Source organism: Chionomys nivalis, chromosome 25 (assembly GCF_950005125.1).
Source record: "Chionomys nivalis chromosome 25, mChiNiv1.1, whole genome shotgun sequence".
NCBI classification, from domain to species: domain Eukaryota; kingdom Metazoa; phylum Chordata; class Mammalia; order Rodentia; family Cricetidae; genus Chionomys; species Chionomys nivalis.
In genome coordinates this window covers 25418318-25446264 of record NC_080110.1, presented here as the reverse complement: position 1 = coordinate 25446264, position 27947 = coordinate 25418318, and the positions used below count along the sequence as shown (strand labels likewise).

The 27947-nt window shown below is 44.6% G+C and overlaps 1 protein-coding gene across 3 annotated transcripts; it reads left to right on the top strand.

The window, feature by feature from the left end:
* The first annotated feature begins 48 nt into the window (after nt 1–48).
* Nucleotides 49–27580, top strand: Tmem19 (transmembrane protein 19). 3 transcript variants are annotated; one of them, XM_057757658.1, is made up of 7 exons: nt 49–94; nt 536–686; nt 5533–5646; nt 14662–14799; nt 15172–15426; nt 17165–17374; nt 26410–27580. In XM_057757658.1, exons 2-7 carry the CDS (start codon nt 557–559, stop codon nt 26571–26573), a joined length of 1011 nt encoding a protein of 336 aa, XP_057613641.1. In that variant the 5' UTR covers nt 49–94; nt 536–556; the 3' UTR covers nt 26574–27580. The 3 variants fall into 3 exon arrangements, with proteins under 3 accessions (XP_057613641.1, XP_057613640.1, XP_057613642.1); XM_057757657.1 differs by having other exon boundaries at nt 87–430; XM_057757659.1 differs by lacking the exon at nt 26410–27580 and adding an exon at nt 17989–18102 and having other exon boundaries at nt 87–430.
* Nucleotides 27581–27947: the final 367 nt, after the last annotated feature.

The window sequence follows — 27947 nt, the reverse complement described above, 5'->3', positions numbered from 1 at the left end:
CAAGACACTACAGGGACTCTCGCCCGACTTCCGCCTTAAAGGGTCACGTGAACGGAGCTGGGTTGCTGCGCCTGCGCGCACGGAGCATGTCACGGTGAGGCTGGAGCTTCAGGTTCTTTGCCCCGGCCTGTCCCGGCCGGTTGGAACCGGACCCCTACGCAGCACCGACTCAGGCTTTCGCCCGAGCTGCTACGGGTCCAGACTCGGTTGCCTAGGCGGCGGACCGTGGAGGCGGAGCCGCCGCGGGCGGGGGCGGAGCTCGGCGGGGCGAGCCGCCCATTGGCCGCTGGGCTTCCGGGTGCGAGCCGCGGGCCGCCCCGCTGGTCCCCCGTTCCCCGAGCGCCTTTTCCCACCCAGGGAGGCGTTAACCTAGCCGGGGCGAGCCGCTGTGTCTAGAAGTTTTGGATAGACGATTATACTCCGTCATTCGGTTGGTGGAAGATGTTGGCATTTCCTTTTGCTTCTAAAGGAGTATCGTTGCAAGAAAGTTAAATGACTTTGTTCATCTGAAATGCTATTTTTTTTCTGCCCCCAGGTACCCGTAGCTTTATTTTCCATGACAGATCTTGACGACAGTACATGCAAAAGATATATAAAGATGATTACTAATATCGTAATATTGAGCCTGATCATTTGCATTTCCCTAGCATTCTGGATTATGTCAATGACCGCTAGCACCTATTATGGTAAGTAGACGCATACTGAGTTTTTCTAGAAGTTTATGGGTGGAATTTAAAGGTACCACTTCAAAACCCAAGCAATACCTCCTGTAAATGGTTAAGAATGATTTTGTAAAAAAAAAAAAAAAAAATTTCGTGTGCCACCACAACCTGAATCCACTTTGCTACAGTAACATGATAATGACTTGAGTATTTTACAACCTTTCATGATCTCCGTTGTGATATTATTGTACTTATCTCAAAATGCATGTATCTAGTTATTATTTTGTTTACCTTAGTGAAAAAAAAGACGTAAAATGTAGTTTTGTGAAAAACTTTTGATGATGCTTTTTATCTTCCTTAGATTAGTAAATATGGCTAATTAGTAATATAGCAGTTTCATAATCCTGTGTAAATAAAGAGTAAAGACAGCATGATATTTACATTTGGAGATTTGAGGAATTGTCAGTTCAAAAGAATAGACCTCTAGTGCTGGAACTGGGGCTGTCACAGTGCTTGTCCAAGTTACTTGGCAGAAACGAGGGACCTTGTTTTTGCTTTGGATTATTGGTATGTCTTTAGTTTTATGAAGCCGAATCTTGCTTTATAGCCCCCATTGGTGTTGAACCTCAATTATCCTCTTGTCTCAGCCTCCTGAGTGCTAGAATTAAAGGTGTAAGTCACTGTGTTTGACTTTACATATGGTACTTTAGTTCTGATCTTTCAAAACTTTTCTTCCTTAGCATATAATTAATTATATAAGATAATGTATTTTATTTTGGTATTCATACATTTAGTTCACATACCTTGATCCTATGATGTTTTCTTTTTAATCTCTTAGCCTTTAAAAATGATTTATTTTTATTTTATGTGCATTGGTGTTTTGCCTGCATATGTGTCTGTATGAGGGTGTTAGATGCCCTGTAAATGGAGTTACAGACAGTTGTAAGCTGCCATGTGGGTGCTGGGAATTGAACCTCTGGATGATCAGTCAGTGAGTGGCCTTAATGACTGAGCTGTCTCTCCAGCCCCCTTTTTTGTGTTTTTTGTTTTGTTTTGTTTTTGAGTCAAGGCCCTAGCTCGTGACCTTGGCTGACCTCGAAAACTCAACTTCTACCCCATCTCTGTGTTCTGGAATTATACGGGTACTGAAGTAATGATTGGGTGAAGTACTTGCGGTGCAAGCCTGAGGACCTGAGTTCAAATCCCCAGAACCCACATGAGGCTCAGCACAGCCGTATCCATCTGTAATTCCGTGTAATTCCAGTGTTCCCAGGAGGTGGGAACCAGAGGAAAAGTCCCAGGAGCTTTTGGGCCAACTCTCTTACACACACACACACACACACACACACACTCCACAGCACAAATAAACAAGAATTTTATTTATTCATTCATTCATTCATTCATTCATTCATTCATGTATGTATGTATTTATTTATTTATTTGTTTATTTATTTTAGAAAGACTCTATTTAGACCAGGCATGTCTGAAGCTTAAAGAGATCCATCTGCCTCTTCCTCCCAGATGGTGGGTTTAAAAGTATGCACTATGATGCCTAGCGCACATACACAAAACTTGTTTTTGACTTTTGAAGCTGGCTTAAAATATGCCTGTACAAACTTACTTTTAAAAAGGCTTAGTTATCTTAAGGCTTATTTATTTATTTATACGAGTGTTTGCCTGTGTGTTATGTATGTGCATCATATGCTTGCCTAATGCCCAAGGGGGTCAGAAAGGAGCGTCGAATCCTCTGGAACTAGAGTTACAGATGGACTGGGAGCCAAATCTAGGTCCTCCGTAAGAACAACAAGAGCTCTTAACCATTGAGCCAGTTCTCCAGCCCATAAACTTTCTATTTATTCCTACAATCAGTTCACAGCTAAGGATCCAGTGGAAAGGAGAGTGAGAATGTGAGCTCATACAAGTTGTGTCACCTGGTGGCTGTGGCGCACGCCTTTAATCCCAGCACTTGGGAGGCAGAGGCAGGCGGATCTCTGTGAGTTCGAGACCACCCTGGTCTACAAGAGCTAGTTCCAGGACAGGCTCCAAAACTACAGAGAAACCCTGTCTCAAAAAAAGAAAAGAAAAGAAAAAAGTGGTAGTGTCTTAAATAATTGCCAGTTCAGGACATGGTCCTGTTGCAGAGAGAGACTGTTCATTCATAAAGATGCACAGTGGAGGAGGCCTGGAGGGGAAGGGAACAAGAACGTTCTACATTCTTATGTAAATAAGTAGAAGAAGCTAGGAGTTGGAGAGATGGCGCAGCAGTTGAGATCACTGACCACTCTTCCAGAGGACCAGGGTTCACTTCCCAGCACCCACATGGCAGCTCACAACTGTCTGTAATTTAAGTTCCAGGGGACTTGATACCCATGTCACAACACCAATGTACAGGGCCGGGCGGTGGTGGCGCACGCCTTTAATCCCAGCACTCGGGAGGCAGAGGCAGGCGGATCTCTGTGAGTTCGAGACCAGCCTGGTCTACAAGAGCTAGTTCCAGGACAGGCTCCAAAAAACCACAGAGAAACCCTGTCTCGAAAAACCAAAAAAAAAAAAAAAAAAACAAAAAAAAAAACACCAATGTACATAAAATATTTAAAAGAAAGAAAGCAAAACAAGCTACGATTCTAAACTGGACTCTTCACTAGGGCCAAACCCCTGATGCAAATGAATGAAGCTATATCTTCACTTCTCATGATAAGATTTTTCCTATGGGGGCTGGAGAGATGGCTCAGTGGTTAAGAGCATTACCTGCTCTTCCAAAGGTCCTGAGTTCAATTCCCAGCAACCACATGATGGCTCACAACCATCTGTAATGAGGTCTAGTGCCCTCTTCTAGCCTGCAGGCATACGTGTAGACAAAATATTGTATACATAATAAATAAATAAATATTTTTTAAAAAAAAACTTTTCCTATGTTTTGTTGATCAGTTGGCCCTCTTGGTTTTTTACGTTCCTATTTCCTGGTTTTGGTGTTTCTTATTTGACTTTTGAGATGGGGCTTCATTCAACATAGCTCTGGCTGGCCTGGAACTCATTATGAAGACCTCACCTTGAATTTCTGAGCCTCTACGTCTGCCTCCTGAGTTCTGGGTTTACAGGCCCTGGCCAGGACACTTAGCCATTTCCTCGTATTTGCCAGAAATTTGACTGTAAGCAACAGTTCCATGTTTTTCCTTAGGATAAAGAAGTCCCTCAGCCATAGTGCCTATGGGAAGGTAATCAGGCATGGTGGAAACTCCATGGCCTGTGTGACCACCATTTCTTGGCCTTCAGTTAATTCTGCCATGTAGGCAAGAATATGTAGTTTACACAAAATGAAGAATCAGAACTTTTTTTTTTTTTTTTTTTTTTTTTTTTTTTGGTTTTTTGAGACAGGGTTTCTCTGTAGCTTTGGAGCCTGTCCTGGAACTAGCTCTGTAGACCAGGCTGGTCTCGAACTCACAGAGATCCGCCTGCCTCTGCCTCCCAAGTGCTGGGATTAAAGGCGTGCGCCACCACCGCCCGGCAAGAATCAGAACTTTTATATCAAATCTTCTAACTTCTAATGTTAACTCAAAAGATTTAAATATACAGTGTTAGCCAAACAAAACAGCTTTGGGTTTTTGCAGTCATTGGGTAAATTGACTTCTCACTGTTAAATCAGATTTGTTGCCTGTCATATTATTAATTTTTGAGATAGTCTCTTTGAAGGAGAGAAATAATTAGATGCTGATAAACCTGTCTTAAATTTAATATATGACTATATATTATATATATATGACTCATTTTTAAAAAGATTAAGGAACCAGTAATTAATTCCATATCTCCAAATCCTCATGTGTGCTATATTATCATAAGCAGCTGTAAATGGTTTTCAACACTGGCACATAGCATAGTGGGAAGATTGTTCCTCTGACAGTATTCAAGTCTGAACGTAAATATTTTCCTTGGGTACTTCATCTCTCTACTTAAAATAGTATTTTAATCCAGAACTCGCTTTATTAGAGCTTAGCCTTAATGGTAACCCATGCAAGACTCAAGTCACCCATTCTCCCAGCTCTCAGAAGAGGGGTGAACACAGGATCCCATCACTAGCCATGAATCTGCTAGCACTTCGGTACCAGCTACCAACGGGAAAATCAGTTTTCTCCAATGGCGTTTCACTGGATATATCCACTACACCCCAGGGCAGGCCCAGTGCCCAGGAGTAGCTGGCTAACAAAATGAATGAATTCCATGGTATTCTTGCAGACTTTTGTTTCATGTTGACATTCTTTTGTCTCATTTGTCTTTTGTTTTGATTTTCATTTGTGTGTTTTGTTTTTAGAGAGTGACAGAATATGATGAGAGATGGAAAGATCAGAGTCTATTATTGTATAAAACTTTTTAAAAGATTTAATTAGAGCCAGGTGGTGGTGGCGCACGCCTTTAATCCCAGCACTCGGGAGGCAGAGGCAGGAGGATCTCTATGAGTTCGAGACCAGCTTGGTCTACAAGAGCTAGTTCCAGGACAGGCTCCAAAACCACAGAGAAACCCTGTCTCGAACTACCCCCCCCCCCAAAAAAAAAAGATTTAATTAGTAAGTTTTTAGAAAACTAACCTGTGCAGATGTCACGCTGTTTTCTTTTCTTTCTTTTTTTTTTTTTTTTTAATTTTTCGAGACAGGGTTTCTCTGTAGCTTTTGGTTCCTGCTCCGTAGCTTTTGGTTCCTGTCTGGAACTAGCTCTTGTAGACCAGGCTGCCCTCGAACTCACAGAGATCCGCCTGCCTCTGCCTCCCAGAGTGCTGAGATTAAAGGCCTGCGCCACCACCGCCCGGCCACGCTGTTTTCTGTGTTTATAATTTTTCAGGTAACTTACAGCTCATTTTTCTGCCTCTGTAACTTTGCAGGTAACTTGCGCCCTGTTTCCCCTTGGCGTTGGCTGTTCTCCGTTGTTGTTCCCGTTATGATTGCCTGTAATGGCTTTAAAAAGAAAAGTCTAGATCACAGTGGAGCTTTAGGAGGTATGTTTTAACTCTGAATGTTTAAAATAATTATATCACAAATATGTTCTTTTGTTGAATCTCATGTTTTCTGAATTCTGATTGTGACTGAATTGATATATTTATTTTTAAAAACTTTCCTAAAGATAGGGCCGTGCTATGTCGTTCTGGCTGTCTTGGAACTATGTAGACCATACTGGCGTTGAACTCATAGAGCTCTGCCTGCCTGTGCCTCCCTAGTACTGGGATTATAGTCGTGCTGCAGCCACCAGGGCTGGCTGTGGAGGAATTGACCGAATTTCAACATTGTGTGTCTTGGTGATTGAGCATTCCCGCCCTGTAGGACTGCAGAAACAGATACCTTTAGAGGAACACGCACCTCCCACTTGGTAATCCCTGTGATCGCCCTCTATGGACCTTGACCTTGGCTCTTCTGCACTCGGTGTGATCTCCTGCTGGTAGAGTTGCTGGAACACTCCTTCTGGTATAAAATGGAAGAGTAGGAAAAACAACTCTTGAAAATTGCTACCAGGGATCTCAAACAGCTTGGATCAAACCTATTGTTCTAGGGCGCTCTTTAGAACTGAATTCGGCACAGGCTTTTCTGTTACTCTTTATTGATTGAGCTCTGCCTACTCTGCACCACTGCAGAGTCCGGGACTGAAACTGGCCAAACACAAGGCCTCCATTCTCTTGGGCCATTCATTTTACTTTACTTTTTTATTTACTTCATTTTGGTTTTGAATCACGGTCTTAACCGAGTAGCCTGCACTGGTCTCAGACATGGAATCTTTCTGCTTCAGCCTCCCAGGAAATTTTGCTGTTTGGGGCTGAGGGCCATTAGATAATAAGTTAAAAAAAAAAAAAAAGTGCCGGGCGGTGGTGGCGCGCGCCTTTAATCCCAGCACTTGGGAGGCAGAGGCAGGCGGATCTCTGTGAGTTCGAGACCAGCCTGGTCTACAGAGCTAGTTCCAGGACAGGCTCCAAAACCACAGAGAAACCCTGTCTCGAAAAACCAAAAAAAAAAAAAAAAAAAAAAAGTATGAAAACTTTTAAGATAGTGTGGAAGTTTATGAGGAAAAAATGGAAATATAATAAAGCATGTATGTTAGAAGATACAGGGCAATTTCCCCCTAGATATGATCCTATGGCTTTCTCTAAGAAGGCAATTTGGGGCTATGACCCGGAGAAGTCAGCAGTGAGAATGACTGAAAAGCAATTCTGGGTCGACAGAATTACAAGTACATAAGCCCTAACCTGTGGCTCCATCTTGTTCTAGAGTAAGAAGATAGCTCCGTCAGGCAAGTAGTAGTGAGGACGGGAAAGTAGTGAGAGAGAAAGTTGGAGAAATAGGTTGGGGCTAACCAGGTGCCTTCAGGCTGCTCTCCTCCAGGAGGGGTTTTATCTCAAAGCAGGGGCGATTGCTAGCCTCAGATCAGAAGACCAACATGATCTGCGTTGGCAAGAGAATGTTTATAACCAAGCGTTCCAGGCATCAAGGCGTGTGGTCTCCCCTTAAATACCTCCCGTAGGATGAAGATTATTCACACGAGCTTTTCTGGAAGTCACTTACCCAGCCTTCAGAATGCTACTGATCATTAGCCCCTACGGCACTGTCCACGCTCTGGCCCATCTGTTTATACAGAAGTTAGTGTCTGTGAAGGTCTGCAAACTAGCTTAGACCCTCAGAGAGGTAAGGTAGTTGGTAAAAGAACAAGCTCTAAAAGCAGGCAAGGTCAACCTGAATAAAAACCGTGCCTTCTCCCCATCTCCTATGAGGGTTTCTAGTGTCTATCCTGGAGGATATATCACAATATTAAATAAACATAAACACCAGGCAGACTCACCGGCCTTGTACCTTCCCAGGGCCATGGGAAGAGCCCTAGCATGTGCTATCATGGTGCTATAGTTTTGTAAAAGTAAAGGGGCTTTGTTTTTTGTTGTTGTTTTATCCACTAAACTTGAACTTTGAACTTGTGGTGAAGCCTCAGCTTCTCCAGTACTGGGATTACAGGCTTGAGCTACCACACTTGGACTATTTTAAGGTTTATTTTTATTATTTTTAATTACATGTATGTGTGTGTGTCTCCATGTGGGTTTGTGCACCTGAGTGCATGTCCTTGCTGAGGCCAAGGGATGTAGAGGCATTGGATCCCCTGAATCTGGGGTTACAGATGGTTGGAAACTGCCTGACATGGGTGCTAGGGACCGAACTCTGGTCCTCTGGAGAGCAGGAAAGCAGCGCTTTACTTCTGAACCGTCTCTCCAGCCCCATGAACGTTTTATTTTTATTTTTATTGGGTCAGGTCCTCACGTAGTTGAAGCTGGTCTTAATAACTCTGCAGAGCTGAGGATAACAAGGTCCTCCTGCTTTCACATCACAGCTGCTGGGATACAGGTGTATGCCATCACCAGTTGATGTGATGCTGGGACTTGAACCCAGGGCCTTGTCCATTTATTTGTTTATTTATCATTATGGTGGGAAGTGTAGTGGCATGAAGGCAGACAGTGCTGGAGAGGTAGCTGAGAGCTTTATATCTGTACCCATAGACAGCAGGAAGTGACAGTGACGTACTGTCCAGGCTTGACTTGTCAGACCTCACCGCCCACTTCCTAGTGACACATTCTCCAACAAAGCCACACCTCCTAACAGTGCCATTCCCTATGGGCCTGTGGGCGCCATTTTATTCATTTCCACACTTTCTCATGTACCCTTGCTTTGGTGTTTACTATTCTTGACTGACAGCGATGCCTTGAAATCCTTTTCTCTCCCATCCTTTTGCTTGTTTATTTATTGGTGGAGAGGGTAGCGAGTACACAGGCGTGGAGTTCAGAGGACCACCGTTAGGAGGCAGTTCTCTTCCCACCAAGCTTGCCAGCTCCCAGGGGTCATCAAGTGACTCCACCCACTGAATCATCTCACCAGCCCTCAAGTTCTAAAGTACTTAAAAGTCTTTTTAATTTGCTCCAGCAGAAGTCTCCCTGGGTCCAGCATGTCTTCCTAAGGGATCCCTCTGAGGGTCCACCACCTGGTCTGGCACCCCACTGCTGGGCATCAAGGATGCTCATCTCACTCTGCAACTCTGGGAGACGAGGCACCCGCTGGGGCACAGGCTGGAGTGAATACTCCCCCCTCCTTGCCATGAGGGAATTTTGAAGCTCTGAACTGTTGTTCACCTAAGAATTGTTGTTTCCCTACGAATTCTGATGAATCACTGATTGACCGACCCCATTCGAAATGAGTTGCCAGAAATATCCGACATGGAACACATGGTTGTGACTCCAGCCTGATTATTTCTTCGAGACAACACGTTCTGAGAAAGATCCCAAAGTACCATCCTCCAGGAAAGAGCAAAGGAGGCAGGAGCCTCTAGAGGTTAAGTGGAGAGAAAGTAAAGAAAAAGGAACTGAAAACCAAAGGAAAAAATGAAAGAGATGGAGAGAAAGACGCCAGGGCTGACCAACCTGGGCACCAAGTGGCCAAGTCCAGCACTGGAGACTTGGAAAAAATCCAAGGGATTTGGGGAGCTAAACAAATGCTGGGAGGAGAATCCAAGAGATCTACTACTACGTCCTGCTACTGCCCGTCAAGCAGCCGTCTCAGCTAACAAAGCTTTCTATGGTATCAAATTGTAACACCTCCATCCGTTCATCTGTCTACCCCACGTCCAGCCTAGCAGAGCTGGGCTATCTAATAAATCTTATGATGCAGATTTACTAGAAAATTCACGACCGAGCCGGGCGATGGTGGCGCACACCTTTAATCCCAGCACTCGGGAGGCAGAGGCAGGCGGATCTCTGTGAGTTCGAGACCAGCTTGGTCTACAAGAGCTAGTTCCAAGACAGGCTCCAAAGCTACAGAGAAACCCTGTCTCGAAAAAACCAAAGAAAAAAAAAAAAGAAAAAGAAAAAGAAAATTCACGACCAGTTTACTGGATGAGGTGGCGGATGCTTGATTTATGGCTGACAAACTGAGAGAAATGCCTTCGGTGGCGTATTGGCTAGACCCTCCTCTTCCCTGCATTTTAATTGTATAATGACTGTGGGAAAGGACATAAAAAACCTGCTTAGACTCTGTACACTCAGCAATGAGATAACAAAGTCAAACAACTCTCTGAAACTGGTGAATTATGTAACCTCGGTACAGATCTGGGTGTAGCTTACAATCAATGTGAACAGATCTGGGTGTAGCTTACAATCAATGTGAACACCTTCCACCGGAGATGCATACAGATAAACAACCTTGACTTGCGGCACAGTGAGCCTCCCGGATGCAATAGGAAACCAGTCCAGTGTCAGTTTCCTTGGCCTGAGACTCCATAGGTTGTCAGCAATATCCCGATCTTCAGCGAAGGCAGTGGCTTGGGGTATTAAATGGAGAAAACAGTCACATTTCTACCCTGCAGGAGGAGAGAACTGGGAGAGTGTAATGACGCTTCCTGTGGTTTGCTGTAACTAGGTTGAGATCACTGGATAAAGACTCTGTCATGGTTATTCTGAATTATCACCACCGCAGGACAAAACCCAGACAGACTGGCGCTTGGGGCTGGGTCTGATATCTGTGGGTTTAGGGGTATTGAGACCTTTCCTCGAATAAATAGATTTTCTTAACTTTGGGGAAACAGAAACATGGTGAAAAGTTTTTTTGTTTTATTTTTCTTTTCTCATTTCTGAAAGTTATAGACCTACAAAAATTTAATAGAAAATATGGCAAATAAATTACACAGAAGACACATTCTATATATGCTATATGTATTCATTATATCGTTAACTACAGTAATCTTAAAGACTTCTCCCTTGTACAGTGAGATGCATGTCTCTCTGAGACTGCAGTATGTGTATGTCTGAAGGTCTATGGTTCTATATCTTGTGCATCCTTCTCTTCTGGGGTACTGGTGTCTTCACACTGTGGTATATTGCTGCTGAACTAAACTCACTTGCCCTGTATGTGGGTCAGTGGCCTCGAACAATTCAGTTCAGTGCCGTTACCTTTAACCCCACCCTTCCTTTGCTGGTAGGTAGGTGGCAGCTCGGGTCTGGAGAATCGACACATTTTGTAGACGCCATTGGTAGCTTGTGGAAGTTACTTAGGATGCGTATATACTATTTGATGATACTTTCTTTTGCTTTGCGGCCTTTACGGATAGCAAAATGGTGCGTGTGTACCCCTTCCATAGTCCTCTGAGTTTGGTAATGCTGGTCTAGGTCCGTTTATTATTGAGGCAACCTCCAGAGCAAGTACATCCTAGAACCCATCCCTAAACACATTTCCCATATGCTGAATGACATATTACTGTAATGACATGTTGCTGCTTGGTTGTTTTGTTTTGTTTTGTTTTGTTTTGTTTTGTTATTGCCCTTATGTATTTTGTTAGGCAATTGGTTCTAAACAACATTTTTTTAAAAAAAAAATTAAAACTGAAATATCAAGATAAAAATTTGACTTTTGCTCTTCCTGGCACTCAGACAGGTAAAAATCTGTGCTCATAATTGGCAAATTTGTAAGGAGCAACTAAGGCATGAAGACAGATGAAGATAAAAAAAAAAAAAAAACCAGAATGCCTAGATGTGCTGAAAAACTGCTGTAGACTGGTTTTTTTTTTTCCTTTAGTATATCTCATAACCACTTGAGAGGTAATGGCCTATTGCCTTTTCTTGAGAATATATAAAAGTTCTAAACAGCCTCGGATCCCTTCCATTTGTTTTTGATAGCTCTCTTTGTTGTCGTCCTTGCTTTTCTTAATGAGATCAAAAGGGAAAGTGACAGGTCTGTAACTGTTGCCACATACCCAGTATTTAGTATCCTAAGCTTCCGGTGAAGGAGGCCTTTGTGTAACAGTTGCCACAGCCTCCTGGAGAAGGAAAGCCCCTGAGTACCAAATGCTCTTTGAGTGACTACTGACACAAGATAAGTGTTTAGGAAGGAAGTGTGCATTGACTTTAAATATTGGCTTTTGCTGCACATTGGTAGTGCACACCTTCAATCCCAGCACACAGGCGAGGCAAAGGCAGGTGGATCTCTGTGAATTCGAGGCCAGCCTGGTCTGCAGAATGAGTTCAAGGACAGCCAGGGCTGTTATACAGAGGAACCCTGTCCAAAACAAACAAGCAAACGATCTTGGCTCTTTTCCTAATCATTTCACCCTGTGAGACTTGTCTGTTTGGAGCTTTCCTTTCTTTAAGGATTAAATGTAACACTGCTGTGGGGTGTATAAGAGTTCGAAAGACTTTTCCAGTGTATGACTGTCAGTCACTTAAACTTGCCAGTACAGTTTTCCTGTCTGGAGATAGAAAGGGATAATGGTGTCCATAGCACTCAGTCTTGAGGTGTTTAGATGCTTTGTACAGTGTCCACCGCATACTGCTTCCCTTCCACTGTCGCTATTTGTGGTCCTGTGGAGGTTTATTAAGGTATGTCATATCATGTTTTTAGTGCCCTTGTGATTAAGAAGTAAGGTACAGAAGACCCAGATATTTAGAGGCAGCCCTTCATGACGCAAATACTTCGGCTTGTGGAGATGACACAGAGTGTAATATATACACTGAAAAAGAAGCCTCAGGATAGTGTTGGGGGAGGAATAGAACCCTGTACAGGGTTCTCACTCTGAGGAAGTACTGTCCAGTCATTGTTAGCATAGTTCTGTCTAGCTATGGGCAGCTTATCCAGCCTTTGACATGGCATGTTTCAATTTAATTTCATCTGCCTAGAAATTCAATTCAGTGAGTGACCGTTTCTCCCTTCATGTTCAGTAAATACCCAATGAGGGGACCAGGTACGACAGGCACAGTTCCAGGCACTCTGGATATTGTGATATTGGTAAAGATAAAGGCAATGGACTCAAATGCTCTCTCAGAACGCCCATTTCTCATCATGGAAGATAAATAACAAAGATAGATATCATCACATCAGAGCCCTGCTATCAGGAGATGCTGTGAGCAGAAGATGGGTAGAGGCAGGGTGAGGGGTCAGGAGAGGCCAGAGGCAGTCTAACCATCCCTGCAAGTGTGGTCCTACCCCTTCCACCACTGTGAAGCTCTGGCTCGTCTTCCTGAAGTAGAAGGCTCACTTTAAAAAAAACAAAACAAAAAACAAGTAAACAAACTATCTTTTTTCATTTTACATACCAATCCTTGTTCCCACTCCCCTCCTCCCATTTCCTCCACGTACCCCTCACCCCACCCCACCTATCCACTCCTTAAGAAACTTGGCATGAGAGAAATTCCCAAGGATCTAAAAGGATGATCCCAGCTGAGACCCTAAGCAATAGAGGAGAGGGTGCCTTAACAGACCTGGCCTATAGGGTGCCCTATAATCAGACTGATGAGTATCTTAAATGTCACCATAGAACCTTCATCCAGCAACTGATGGAAACAGAGGCACAGACCTGCTTCGGAGCACTGGACTGAGCTCCCAAAGTTCAGTTGAAGAGAGGGAGGAGTAAGAATATAAGCAAAGAGATCAGGACCATGATGGGTTCACCCACTGAAACAGTCTACCTGAGCTAATGGGAGCTCAGCAACTCCAGCTGGACCGGGAAGGAAACAGCATAGGTCCAAACTAGTCCCTCTAAATGTGGGTGATAGTTGTATGGCTGGGGAAGACTGTAGGGCCATCAGCAGTGGCACCAGAATTTATCCCTACTGCTTGTACTGGCTTTTGGGAGCTCAGTCTCTTTGGATGGATACCTTGCTCAGCCTAGATATAGTAGGGAGGACCTTGGACCTTTCCCAAAGCAATGAGGCTTCACTTTTTGAATCAGTGAGAGCTGAGAAAAGAAGCTGCATGTTATTATTTGTTGTAGAGATTAATTACTGCCTTGTTAGTCATCTAAGATGTAGAACTGCCGGGTGGACAGGAACATAAAACACATGTCCAGGCATGCCCTGCTCTTGTAGTTAGCTACGTGAGAAGTCGTGTTATCTTTAGAGGCTATGTGGATGGGCACAAACCCTGAGAACCAATTTATGTCTACAAGTCAGAGGGGCCGCTCCTTTGGGCAGGGATCAGCAAGTGTGACAACCTCGCTAACAAAACCATAGTAATATCGGTGTCACCAGTGAGAGAGGGTGGCCATCAGACACTTTCAGATGTGACGCTGGAGGACACACATCACCCATATGGCATATGAACCAGCAGGAGTATGCAACCTCAGACAGGTCATCCTGAAACATCAAGCTCCTCAAGGTGCCGGGAAACCTCTCCAAACATGTTTACTTGTTTGTTTACACGCGATCCTGTGTTGCACAGATTCCAGACATCCTCCTGCCTCAGTCTTCGAGACAGCTGGGAATATGGGCACAGGTTTTGTATGCTCTATTGAAACCATCACCATCTGAAAACAAGAGCTGCCCAAAACCAGAGAAAAGTATAAAATCTAAAATCACAGTCATAAAAGTTCTTGTAAGGCTTAAAGGCTTATCGACTTTTGACCTTTAATTTTAAAAGAAAATCCAGCCGGGTGGTGGTGGCGCACACCTTTAATCCCAGCACTCGGGAGGCAGAGGCAGGTGGATCTCGGTGAGTTTGAGGCCAGCCTGGTCTACAAGATCTAGTTCCAGGACAGGCCGAAAGCTACAGAGAAAACATGTCTTGAAAAACTAAAAAAATAAAAAATAAAAGAAAATCCAAAGATAAAAGGAAGGAAATGTAAAAGATAGAAACTTATAAAATGTTAATCTTGTCTCCTGAGAGAGCCACAGGCAGTTTGAATAATCTCCAGATTTATCTTCTGTTCTGACTGCCATGTAATGTTTATGACCTCATAATTAAATTCTTCTCATCTTCAAATTGAGCATAAAAAGTTTGCTTTAGAATGATTTTATATAATTGTCTGAAAGGAGATGAAGATACAGTGAAAATTATCCGCTGAAATGGCCTTCAGTTTGCTGCTTGGTAGTGACTGAGTTGGAATCATGAAGATGTGTTAGAAATATATGTCAGATTTTGATTTGAAAATAAATGAAAAGATCCATTTCTTTTCAAAACATCAGTTTCTGGATTTAGTCTAACTCCGTGCTTCTGTGTGTTTCTCCCAGGGCTAGTGGTTGGATTTATCTTAACCATTGCAAATTTCAGCTTCTTCACGTCTTTGCTGATGTTTTTCCTGTCATCTTCAAAGCTCACTAAGTGGAAAGGAGAAGTGAAGAAGCGTCTAGATTCAGAGTATAGGGAAGGTAAGAGTATTCCCTCTGACATCGCTGAAAACTGAGCGGCTGCTTCCCCCTAACCCCTTTGACCAGAACGTGTCAGGCTCTGAGAACAGATGAGTTTTGTTTGAGGATTGCTTCTGTATCCTAAGTCAATTCATTATTTCTTTTGCCACAGTAACAAGTAACTACAGGATTTTAATGAGAGTCTGCCATTATTTATTCTGGGTTTATTAATAGCAGTATAGAATTTAGACAAAGACACCCTTGCCACCTTTGTTTTTTTATGCTACTATACTTTTTTACTTTTCTGAAACTCTAAAATATATGTTCTTATAACTGAATGTTTTTTTCTTAACTGCTTTTTTGCTTTTTTTTTTTTTTTTAATCTGTCTCCAGGAGGCCAGAGGAACTGGATTCAGGTATTCTGTAATGGAGCCGTGCCCACGGAGCTGGCCCTGCTATACATGATAGAAAATGGCCCCGGGGAAATACCCATAGATTTTGCCAAGCAGCCTACTGCTTCCTGGATGTGTTTGTCTCTCCTGGCTGCACTGGCCTGCTCCGCTGGAGACACCTGGGCTTCTGAGGTTGGTCCCGTTCTGAGCAAAAGCTCACCTCGGCTGATCACAACCTGGGAGAAAGTTCCAGTTGGTGAGTTTGTGTGTGTGTGTGTCTGTGTGTGTGTGTGTGTCTGTGTGTGTCTGTGTGTGGCTGTGCTGGCCTGCTGGCCTGTATACACATTTGGGAGCCAAAGGCCACGCTTGGATGTAATTCTTAGGAAGCTATCCACTCTGTTTTTGTCTCTTGTTGGCCTCGTCCTCTCCAAGTAGGTTTGCTGGCTGGACAGCAAACCAAAGGGGCACAGCTGCCTCACAGGTGCTGGGTTACAAGCACATGTTATCACACCCATCTTTTTACTGGGGTTCTGGGAATCGAACCCAGGTCACCACCTTCCTGACAGGGCCATTTCCCCAGACTGGACTGGTGAGTCTTGATTTGAGTTTGCTTAATACAAACGAAAAGCAAAACCTCTTGAGTTAATGTTTTCCTTAAGAGACTTTTAAAATTTGTATTTGGTCTTCTTAATTATAAAGTTGCTTTAGGCTATTGAATTGGTGATATCTGTGGAAAATGTCAATGAGATTTAGATACATAATAAAGGAACATAAGAGATTGACCCACACAGCAATGGAAAAGAAAAGGAAGACAATAAAGTATTGATGACAAATTTTATATATATAAAATGTTGTTGTTTTGAGATAGTGTTTCTTTGTGTAGCCCTGGCTGTCCTGGAACTCACTCTGTAGACCAGGCTGGTCTCGAACCTGTCTCTGCCTCCCAAGTGCTGGGATTAAAGGCATGTGCCACCATGCCTGGTGAGTAAATGTATGTGGAGAGGAGGCTGTTAGAATTATCTTCTTATTTTATTCCTGCAATACTAGGGATGAAAATTTTGTATACATTAGTGTCTCAGTTTCCCTTCCCATCACAATGATAAAATATTGAGACAAAAGAAACCTAAGAGACAAGGGTTGGTTTGTCTCACACTTCCAGGTTACAGGATCCCTACCCAGGAATAATTCAGGTCTTCCTACTTCAATTACTGTAACAGATAATTCCGACAGGCATGCCCACAGGCCAGCCTGATCTAGACAGTCCTTCCTTGAGGACTTCCCAGGTGATTCTAAACTCAGTTGACACTGACAACCGGTCTCCATGTTCACCAAGTGCTTCACCACTGAGCTAGCTCCCCAGCCTAGAGGACTCTAACAAGTACAGCATGGGTTCCCTGTGTCTAACCTGGTAAAACAGTTGATTTCCCAGAAGTCGGGGATAGAATGGTGGTTGCCAGAGGCTAGAGAGAGGAGAAAGAGATGAGGATGGGTCGAGGGGGATCTCCGTGGACAAGAGCGAAATTCTGGTGTTGTGGTCTAGAGTAAGTGACTAGAGACTGCTTAGGATAGTTCATCCTTTTTAAAAGCAGAAAATGGGATTTTTAATGTTTTCACCATAAAGAATGACGAGTATTTGAGGAGATAGCTGTGGGTCCCATGATCTAAATATTAAACAGTGTATTATGTATTGAAATGGCAGTGTCTCGTAAGTGTGTGTAACTTTCACATATCAGGTTTTTGATTTTTGTTTCTTGGGGGCAGAGGTGGGTTCTGGGGATCGAACCTGGGATCTCATGCCCAATAGGCAAGCACTGTATATATACCCAAGCTATATCTCCAGTCCCTATGTATTAGTTTTGTTGTTTTAAGAGAGAGAGTGCACTTTTCTTTAAATTCATTAGGCGTGTACCAGTGTGGGGGTTTTGTTTTGCTTAGCTTTCCTTGGCGTCCCTCATTTGCTGATGACTAACCAGACGATTTGGTGTGTTTCTCAGGAACCAACGGAGGAGTCACAGTGGTGGGACTCGCCTCCAGTCTCCTCGGTGGGACCTTCGTGGGCCTGGCGTACTTCCTCACGCAGTTGCTGTTTGTCAATGATCTAGACATCTCTGCTCCCCAGTGGCCCATTATTGTATTTGGAGCTCTGGCTGGGTTACTAGGATCAATTGTGGACTCATACTTAGGGGCAACAATGCAGTTTTCTGGTAAGACAGCACCTTATTGAAAGTTTCATTTTGTTTTAAGAAATAGGAAAGAAATATGAAAAACTTTAACACTTGGGGAAAATGTTTCAATGAAACCAATCCAAAGGCTACAAGTGACAGGGAAAACCTCTATAATTTTGGTTTTCTTAGTCTTTTGTGTTAAACTGGTTCAGAGGAATTTCTAAATTCCTTAGAATTTCTGGAACGGTGATGACAGTGTAGGAAACAGGCTTTGATTTTGAGCTATCACCTAAGTTCTAGGAACACAGGACACTTGGATCAGATCATTTTAATGTACCTCCTCCCATTGGTTTTTGCCAAGTGCATTTGATGATGATATTTGATGATGATACTAGTCTGACTACATGAGCGGCCTGCTTTCCCGTGGTGATTAGCCCCACCATGACTTTCTGTCCTCACCCTTGGATTTCTCTGTCTTGGTTGATTCATTTCTAAAATAAGCTCTTGATATATTGCTCAGGCTGGCCTTCAACTCAAGCTTTCTTCCTACCTCAGACTTCCTAATGACTGGGATTTCCCTTAGCGGTCACCATTAAGTGTTTCTTTTTTTTTTTTTTTTTTTGGTTTTTTGTCCCGCGCAACCGTCTCGCCAGCAAGAACGACGCGGCACACACAGGATCCTTCTGCAGAAAGCTTTAATGCGTCTTGAGAGGGAGAGCATAAGCTTACAGAGCGGAGACCCCAGAGGACCAAAGCCCAATCCTTTTATAGGTTAATAGTCCTCGCCTCCGACGTGTCACGCTCTGACTGGTTGCAGCTCGTCAGCCCATATGACGCCACGGGAGAGGCAGAGAACAAGGGATGGAAATTTCAGTTGGTGCTGCCGAATGCAGGCGCCATCTTGTAATGGAGTATGCAGGGGTGGCTCCTCACATCTCCCCCTTTCTAATATATTAAGGCAAATAGGCTTCCCAGATTATTGAGGGTAGAGACAGTGGTCATACTTCCCACAAGCAAACATACAGGACTTGTACGAAAGTCATCCCTAGGTTTATCGAGACCCGAGATGCTCTCGACCTGTCCTCTGCCGTTTTTCTGGGAAAGGGAGATTAAGGCAGGCAACCCTTATGCAGTACAACATGTCTCTCAGAGAGGGTGTTATAGCAGCAACTCTCTGTGCGATGCGCTTCGCTCAACACCCCTCTTGGGATGAAAGGCCAGACACTCTACCCTGTGCAATGAACCTAAGTTCCGGGTGTGCAAGAGCTGTCCAGCGAATAGCCTATTGCTTGAGCATAGTTAGCCAGATGTCAGGGGGGGCCCCCTGTTCTAGGGCGACAAGAGCCTGTGCAATCACCACCTTGTCTCTTTTGTTTTGGGTTCTGAGCCTGCAAACCAGCCAGAGGAGAAACACCATTCTGCAGCAAACAATCACACCAAACAACCCCACCCCCACCCATCCTTTGAAATAAGAAACAGTCGAGGAAATCTAGGAAGACAGCCCCTCCATGAAGGACAGATCAAGGCGGGTAGAGTTGATCTAGACAATGGCGGCTCTCAACTCGCGAAGCGTCTGTTCAAATTCAACGGTCCAGTTCTGCAAAATGAACTGCAAAAGACTTATAGACAAATTAGCTGCTCTGGTAAAATTTTCATACTGAATGGAAGTAACACATAGGCCAGGGAGCTTTTGTTCGTAGCCCAATTGTGCCATCTGCCATAGATGACTGTAGCATTGATTACAATATTACTGTTAGATTCCCATCTAGCCTCTTTTAGCCAGGCTGAGGATTGGTTACAGGAATCACTATTATTTTGTTCTTTCACCAGGAAGCAAAGGCTCCCTTTAAGGGAGATAGTCCTGTTTTCTTTAAGTTCTTGAATTTGTTCATCTTTGGGCAGAAAGGCAAGTCCCAGTTCTTTATTAGTGTCAAAAAATCGGGGGAAAACTTGTGCATTATACATTACCGGCATTGGCAATGGGAATGTCGACATTATTCCCCAACGTGGCTCTCCTTGAATTACCAGAATCTTAATCATCAACAGCATCACAAGAAGCGCCCTGTTCTTTTTCTTTATGTTGCTGGTCGGTTTCATTTTCCTGCTCCAAGACAGTTCTGGTGAGTCTCTCAGGGACCCAAAAGGGATTTTCTTCATCCTGTGGAAAAACACAAACAGCTCCCCTGGATCTTATTAAAATAGGATCCGGGCCTTTCCATTCATTAGTCAGCACATCTTTCCATTTTACTAATTCCTTAGGCCGCTGTGGGTCCGAGCAATGTCTCTGTGCTGCGGTTTGATCATTTTCATCCGAATTTAAAAAATTCACAGTAAAAAGTGCTACAGCAATAGCAACCCTCGGTACTGGGGGTAAGTCCTGTACAATTCCCCCTTTTTGTTTTATGAGATAAGATTTAAGCGTACGATGTGCGCGCTCAATAATACCTTGTCCCTGAGGGTTGTAAGGCAAGCCTGTAACATGTGTGACTTGCATCTGTGCACAAAATTGTTTAAATTTTTGAGAAGTATAAGCAGGTCCATTATCAGTCTTGAGGCATCTGGGCTTTCCCCAGGCACTCCATGCCTCGAGGCAATGTTGAATAACATGGCAAGTTTTTTCCCCTGTAAGTGGCGTTGCATGGAGAACACCAGAACAGGTGTCTATTGACACATGAACGTATTGTAACTTTCCAAATGAGGGGACATGAGTAACATCCATTTGCCACACCTGTAGCGGTAAAATTCCTCTGGGGTTGATACCTGTATGACGAATAGGAAGAAACTGACAGCAATTGTGACATTGGGTAACAATATCACGGGCTTCTTTTCTGGTTAAAGAGAAGCGCCTGCGTAAAGTCTCAGAGGTGACGTGGAAGTTATTATGAAAAGCCTTGGCAGCTTGTAAGGGTGAAGCAAATGCGGCTGCAGCCAGTCGCGTGGCTTTGTCTGCCAAATCATTGCCAAGGCTCATTGGTCCAGGGAGGCCCGAATGGGCCCTAATGTGAGTGATAAAAAAAGGAGCTTTCCTATGCAGTAGACAATCCTGTAATTTTTGAAAAAGAAGTGCCACTTTGCTTGTGGATTTTATAATCCCGGCAGTTTCAAGCAAGTTAACAGCATTGACTACATAAAAGGAATCAGAAACAATATTGAGAGGGCCCAAAAATTTTTGAAAAACTTCCAACACCACCAGGCACTCCACTATTTGAGGGGAGGTCTCTGTATAGGATCGTGAAAACACCCTGGAGCCTACAACGTAGGCTCCAAGACCGCCCTTTGAACCATCTGTATACACCACCAGCCCATCCTTCAATGGGGTGGGTGAAGTCACTCGGGGAAAAACTATAGGGTGTTCCGCAGCAAATCGTATCAAAGGATGTTTAGGATAATGATTATCAATCTTTCCTAAAAAGGTGGTGACCAAAATGGCCCAATCATCAGAAGTGGCAGCCAATGTTTGTACTTGGTGGGAGTTATAAGGAACTATAATGGAAATGGGGTGCTTGCCAAAATGGCCAACAGCTGCCTTCAAGCCTTTAAGGGCAATTTGAGCTATGGCTGCAGGGTACCAATCAATTATTTTATGAGGGGAAGCATGTGGATGGACCCATAAAAGCGGCCCATTTTGCCAAAGCACTGCAGTGGGCAACTTCCTTGTTTTGAACACGCATAGGGAAAAGGGTTGGGATGAATCTATACGGCATAATTGTGCCCCTTCAATGGCCCTTTCCACTAAAAGGAGGGCAGCTTCGGCTGCAGGGGTTAAAGATCTGGGGGAGGTAATGTGGGCATCTCCCTCTAAAATATCAAATAAGGGCTTTAGGTCAGCAGAGGGAATCTTTAAAAATGGGCGAAGCCAATTAATATCTCCTAACAGCCTTTGAAAATCATTTAAAGTACATAAATCATTTCTGTAAATTTTAAGTTTTTGTGGAAGAATCTTATCTGGAAAAATTAAGGAACCTAAAAAATGCCCAGAATTAGCAACTTGGACCTTTTCGGTAGCAATTTGGAGGCCCCAAAACTGTAAGGTCTTAAGTAATAAAGGATAGGCTTCTTGAAGAAGTTTTTGATCTTTATGACATATAAGCACATCATCCATATAGTGAATAACTATTAGCATTGGAAATTGTTCTCTTATTGGCCTTAGGGCCTCTTGTACATACAATTGACACATAGTCGGACTATTTGCCATGCCCTGGGGCAATACCTTCCATTGGAATCTCTTATCAGGTTCCATATGATTAATGGAGGGGACAGTAAATGCAAAACGTGGTCTATCAGGAGGATACAAAGGGATGGAGAAAAAACAATCTTTGATGTCTAATATAATTAAGTTCCAATCTTTGGGCAAGGTGGAAAGCACCGGGAGCCCCCGCTGCACAGCCCCTAGGGGGTGCATTTGTTCATTAATGGCTCTTAGATCATGTAGCAAGCGCCATTTTCCTGACTTCTTTTTGATGACAAAAATCGGGGTATTCCAAGGGGAGGTTGATGGTTCAATGTGTCCCAAGGCTAGCTGTTCAGAAATAAGGCTGGTTACCGCCTTCAATTTTTCAGAGGTCAGTGGCCACTGGGGAACCCACACCGGGGTCTCTGTTTTCCATGGTATGGGTCGTGCTGCCCCAGTGGCGCCTAGGAAAAACCCAGGCCCTGTCTTCCTTGGTTGGGGTCAGGCGCCACAGGTTCTGTCCGCCCTTGTCCTAGGCGCCCTAGTCCTTTTCCCACCTCGTACCCTATCTTTCTCATAATATTGATTGCTTGTGGTGAATATTCATTAGATAAAGTAAGTCCCATGGCTTGCATAACATCCCGTCCCCATAAGTTAACAGGCAAGGCTAGTACATATGGGGTGAACCGTCCCTCCTGTCCTTCCATGGTCCTCCAAATAAGGACCGAGGAGCTGATAGTTGGGTGAGCATTATATCCCAGTCCTTGTAAAGAATGTGACGCTTCAGTAGTTGGCCAAGATTTGGGCCACCAATGGGAGGAAATTATGCTTTTGTCCGCTCCGGTGTCCAAAATGCCTTCAAAACGCTTACCATTAACCCAGAGGGACAACTTTGGCCTATCCTGGAGGCTAACAACTAAGTAAGCTGAATCCTGGCCTGAGGATCCCATCTGTCTGTCTTCTGTTTTCTGATGAGCATCACCTGGGAGGAGCAGCAGCTGAGCTATTCTATCTCCTTTACTAATAGAAAAAACCCCATTAGGACTGGAACATAATACTTGAATCTCAGGGACATGTTGATTATCAATTATACCAGGATGGACAATTAGTCCCTGCAGGGTGAGCGATCCTCGGCCTAAAAGGAGACCTACGCTCCCTTGTGGCAATGGTGTAGGCATCTGAACAGGGACAGGCTGCACCCCCATCTGGGGCATTAGTAAGAAGTCGGAGGAGGCGCACAAGTCCACTCTTGTTCCGTTTCCGGGGGAGCCTCGTCTGTTGCCTTGATAAACCTGTTCCCATATTTTTGTGGGCCCTGGGATCGAGGGCCCACTGCCCCGTTTTTTGGATTCTTATTCACAAATGTCTCCATAGGAGGGAGAACTCTGCCCTTTATATCCCTTACTGAGCGACATAGCTCAGCTTTGTGGTAGCCCTTACCACAGCGGGTACAGAGGGTAGGTGGAGCCCTTTCTCTTTCTGATGCTCTACAATCCTTTTTTAAATGCCCTGGCTTTCCACATTTAAAGCAAACTCTTTTGTCAGGCCCTTTAAGGGGGCGCTTTTGAGACTGTAAAATGGCAGCAGCCAATCCTACATTAGTAAGGGGACCACCAAGTTCTCTACAAATCCTGAGCCAATCTTGTAATCCTTTATTCTTTCTTGGGGCTATGGCCGCGCGACATTCCTGAGTGGCGTTCTCAAAGATAAGCTGTTCAGTAAGAGGCGCGGCTATTTCAGGATCACCAAAGATGCGCCCTGCTGCCTCTGTCATTCGCGCCACAAAATCTGAAAAAGGCTCCTGGGTCCCTTGAATAATCTTAGTGAGCTGATTATTCACTTCCCCCTTTTTGGAGAGTGCCTTCCAGGCCCTAATGGCCATATCAGCGATTTGCCGATATGCACCCCAGTGATAATCTGTTTGATTAGCTGCAAAACGCCCTTGACCTGTCAGGAGGTCAAACGTCCATTGTTGCTGTTCCGGAGTCAGAGCCATAGCATTGGCCCTGGCTTGCTCCTGTGCAGCTTCATGCCAGAGAGCTTTCCATTCCAAATATTGGCCCATGCTGACAAGCGATGCTTTCGCCACCGTCTGCCAGTCAGCTGGGGTCATGGCAGCCATGGCCAGCCTGTCCAATTGTGCTAGAGTAAAGTTGGCTGTTACTCCATATTTTCTGACCGACTCTGCCAATTCTTTAAGTTGATTATACTCTATGGGTGCATGCACCCGTCCTCCCTCTGCGCCTTCAAAAACAGGATAAGCAAGGTGTAGTTTTCTTTTTACTTTCTCCGGGAGGAAGGAGAAGGACTTCCGGCGCATTTCATAAGGAGGGGGCGCTGAAGGGACTACCTGCGGGGAGGCTGCATAAGGCTGCCGCTTTCGGGGCTCTCTCTTACTCCGCAAGTGATCATCAGGATGATACCTCTCCTCCTCATATCTGGCTTCTTCCTCCTCTAGTTCAGCTTCTTCCTCAGGGTCTAAGTCTTCTTCTTCTGAACTTTTAGAATCATCGGAGCTATCGGCAATTAAAGCTTCAAGCTCTTGTAAAGGGTATAGACTAGTACTTCCTTTCTTTCTTACAACAGGCAAGGGACCTCTAGGGTCCGATGCATACACCCCCTTGTCATTAGACGCACCGGGGGGGCCATTTTCCTTAATTGGGACTGGTTTTTTCTTGCGCGCGCCCAACCTCTCACTACGCTCAGTTTCTGACATGCTATCCTGGACTTCTTCAAGGACATTTCGTCCCTCCGCTACAACAGCCCGACAGGCTTCATCCTCTAAACAGTTCTTAATAAGTTTCCAAATGGCCCTTGTCCCCTGTCTCAATTCCCCTTCTGCCAGTTTTTTATCAAGATCTTTACCTAATTTATTCCATGAGGCAAGAGTCAAGGACCCGGAGCAAACATACCAGGGAGCCACCCGATCAATTTCTTTGACAAAATTTTTAAGTGTCCGATTGGCAACTTTTATGTCTCGTTGCTTTAACACCGTTTCTAGCGCTGTAACGATAGACTGAGAGGAGCCCATGATAACAAGCAGACACCCGCGGCTTATCTACGTCCGTCTTACAAGTGTGAAGAAAATGAAAGTAAACTCCGCGTACGGCTCTTTTATCTACAAGAGACTGAGGCACGCAACAGAGTGCTGCCGCTTATCTACGTCGGACTTAACGCACCTAACAATCATAACGGTGAAAGCAGAGCATAGTAGCACTCCCAGGACAATCACTATGGCTTCAACACTATCTTCCTAAGGCAGCGAGAGGTCCAAGCCAAAATCCAGAAAGGACATACCTCTCTGAGCGTATCCACCTGCAGTTCTGAATCCTCCTTGAATCCAAGGGATCTCCGATGGTGCTGACGATGTTGAGGTTCCCGGGATTTCGGCACCAGTTGTCCCGCGCAACCGTCTCGCCAGCAAGAACGACGCGGCACACACAGGATCCTTCTGCAGAAAGCTTTAATGCGTCTTGAGAGGGAGAGCATAAGCTTACAGAGCGGAGACCCCAGAGGACCAAAGCCCAATCCTTTTATAGGTTAATAGTCCTCGCCTCCGACGTGTCACGCTCTGACTGGTTGCAGCTCGTCAGCCCATATGACGCCACGGGAGAGGCAGAGAACAAGGGATGGAAATTTCAGTTGGTGCTGCCGAATGCAGGCGCCATCTTGTAATGGAGTATGCAGGGGTGGCTCCTCACAGTTTTTCGAGACAGGGTTTCTCTGCGGTTTTTGGAACCTGTCCTGGAACTAGCTCTTGTAGACCAGGCTGGTCTCGAACTCACAGAGATCCGCCTGCCTCTGCCTCCCGAGTGCTGGGATTAAAGGCGTGCGCCACTACCACCCGGCCATTAAGTGTTTCTTCATGCTTTGTGCGAACTGGGGAATTGGCTCAGCAGTTAAGAGCACTGCTCTGTCATGAGGACCAACGTCCAGATCGCAGCATCCACATCCAGCTCTGGGTAGCTCTAACTCCAGTTCCAAGGGACCCGACTTCCTCTTGTGGCCTCCATGTGCACCCACACATGTGCTTACACAGACAGACAGACCCATGCACAAGCACACACAATTTTTTTTGAGTTTTTCAAGATAGGGTTTCTCAGTAGTTTTGCAACCTGTCCTGGAACTAGCTCTTGTAGATCAGGCTGCCCTTGAACTCACAGAGTTTGCCTGCTTTTGCCTCCCGAGTGCTGGGATTAAAGATGTGCGTGCGCCACCACTGCCCGGCTGAGCACACACAATCTTAAAAAGAAAATATATGTGTGTGTGTAAGTTTTAATGTGTCTGTATTTTATTCTGTTTGTGCTATTTTTTAAAGTTCTGGGAGTAGGTGGTTTATTAAGGGCAGAAACTGTGATCAAACCCTCAAGAGATGCAGGATCCAGTGACGGCTCATTGTTCACATGCAAGCTAGTGCCTTGTCACTGTGCTGAGCCAAGGGCCCAGCAGCTCCCTTTTTTGAGGTCGTCAACCCTATTCCTGGGCGTACAACTCTCAGGCTTGATCACTTCCCCCGACTGCAGCTCTCCATACTGACACACTGCGTCTTCACAGCCTTCTTTGAAGTACCATACTGGTCCCTAAGGTCCAGATCTGAAGCCAGATGTGATTCCAGCTGTCAGATCTCCCAGGTTTGTCTCAGAGAGGCCACTGGGAAGCCAGCCCTTCCATTTCTAAAGGAACACCAGAAAGACCACTATTGAGGTGTTACAAAGTCCCCCCTGTGCAGGAAGGTCTTTTATAATCAAGGATTTTAAATATGACACCATATCAGTTATCCCCCCTCATCATTGTCCAAGGCACTGAGGATCTTGCAAAGATGTCCCTCTAGGGAAAAGTGCTCGTTTGTTCTTTCTGACCCTCACTTGGATCTTGTGCATCATTTGCATCCTTTCCGTTTCAGGTCTGGATGAAAGCACTGGCCTGGTGGTCAGCAGCCCAGCCCAGGAGACCAAGCACATAGCAGGGAAGCCCATCCTAGATAACAATGCCGTGAACCTGTTCTCCTCGGTTTTGGTGGCGCTCTTGCTCCCTACAGCCGCTTCAGGGTTTTGGCCCAGAGAGTGAACTTTCTTTTCCTCCCAGCTGGTTGATACTGGTGAGTCCAGCAAAGTCGCAATGTGAAGGTTTTTTTTTTTTCTAGTTAATAATAATTTTGCCGACCTTGGGAACATCGTCTCCTCCCGTGTTCTGCTGTGGTGGGATTCCACATCGTCCTCTCAGCTCCGTCACAGCTGACGCCAGTTCCGTCACAGCTGACGCCTTCGCAGTGAAAGGCTAAAGTTATATGCATTCTTCTACCACATGAAGCTTCTTGAACGATGGAGCTCTTACTGCCCTCTGTGGTTGTCTGTTGAACCGCAAGTCCTTGGTCTTGTTATTTTGTTCAGTTTCTAAAGACCAAGGGTGTTGATAATTTAAAATGGTTCCCACTTGGATAGAGACATAGCACTTTGGCGATTGCCCAGAGTTACATTGGCTTTAATGACTTAACCCAATACACATGGAAGCCCAAATAAGTATCCTAACTTGTGGCTCTCCAGTCCCAGCTGTGAAAAATGCAAGTGCTGGTACTCCACATTTGCCTTTCTTTCTCCCAGCTAATAATGTAACTGTTTGGGCAAATTTCTTTTTCATCACATTAGAAAATGTGAAGAAAATTAATTTTTACAAAAAGAAATCATTTAAATTTGAACTTTTCGGATGAAGGTGTAGCTTGGTGGTAGGGTTTGCCTCTGCACACAGAACCCTGGTTTAGATGCCCAGCGCAGAAAGAAAGTTATACCTTACACATTCAGGTCTTTGAAATACACATAAGAATCTGGATTCCATACCACCATGTGGAACAGTTAATGAGTCACTGGAAAAATAATGTAATTATTTTTTTTTAATTTCCTTTCATTTGAACTCTGAGGTTCATGTTGATAGTCCCTGGAAATGCCGTGATTTCCCACCATGAACCTTCTCAGTCCTGCATCCCTGTTCTTTGTGACTGTGTTCCTCACTGTGTCTTCCCTTGTACAAAAGAGGGTTCGAAGGAGCAGTTCATTTTATTAAATATGTCCTGAAATGTTCCTGGTCTGAGTTCCTTACCTTTCCTCCCCTCCCTGTTTCCATTCTCGAAGAAATCAAGGAAGAACTCCCTAAATATACTGCTGCCAGAGTGAATACTGCTTACCATTTCTAGTAGCGTCGTGCAGGTTATTGAATTAAAACTCAATTGAATCTGGAAAGAAAAATGAAACCATTGACACCCTTAGTCCTGAAATCCTCAACCCAGCCAGTCGCAAGCCCTGGTTTTTAGCTTTGGGTATACCTTGGAAGCGCCTGGAAATGGTGTGGAAAAGTACTGATGCGTGGGGTAGGTACCTTTCTGGGACTGAATTTGAAAGCTCTCCACAGACGCACAGTATTCAGATTTCAGACATCGCTGCTGAGGCC

Bases quoted from the DNA above. Each gene is read 5' to 3' on its own strand.
- Tmem19 (XM_057757658.1), top strand. From the start codon at position 557: ATGACAGATCTTGACGACAGTACATGCAAAAGATATATAAAGATGATT. The intron at 5,647-14,661 runs GTATGTTTTAAC...TGTTTCTCCCAG, and splicing joins TCACAGTGGAGCTTTAGGAG to GGCTAGTGGTTGGATTTATC. The intron at 17,375-26,409 runs GTAAGACAGCAC...TTTCCGTTTCAG, and splicing joins GGCAACAATGCAGTTTTCTG to GTCTGGATGAAAGCACTGGC.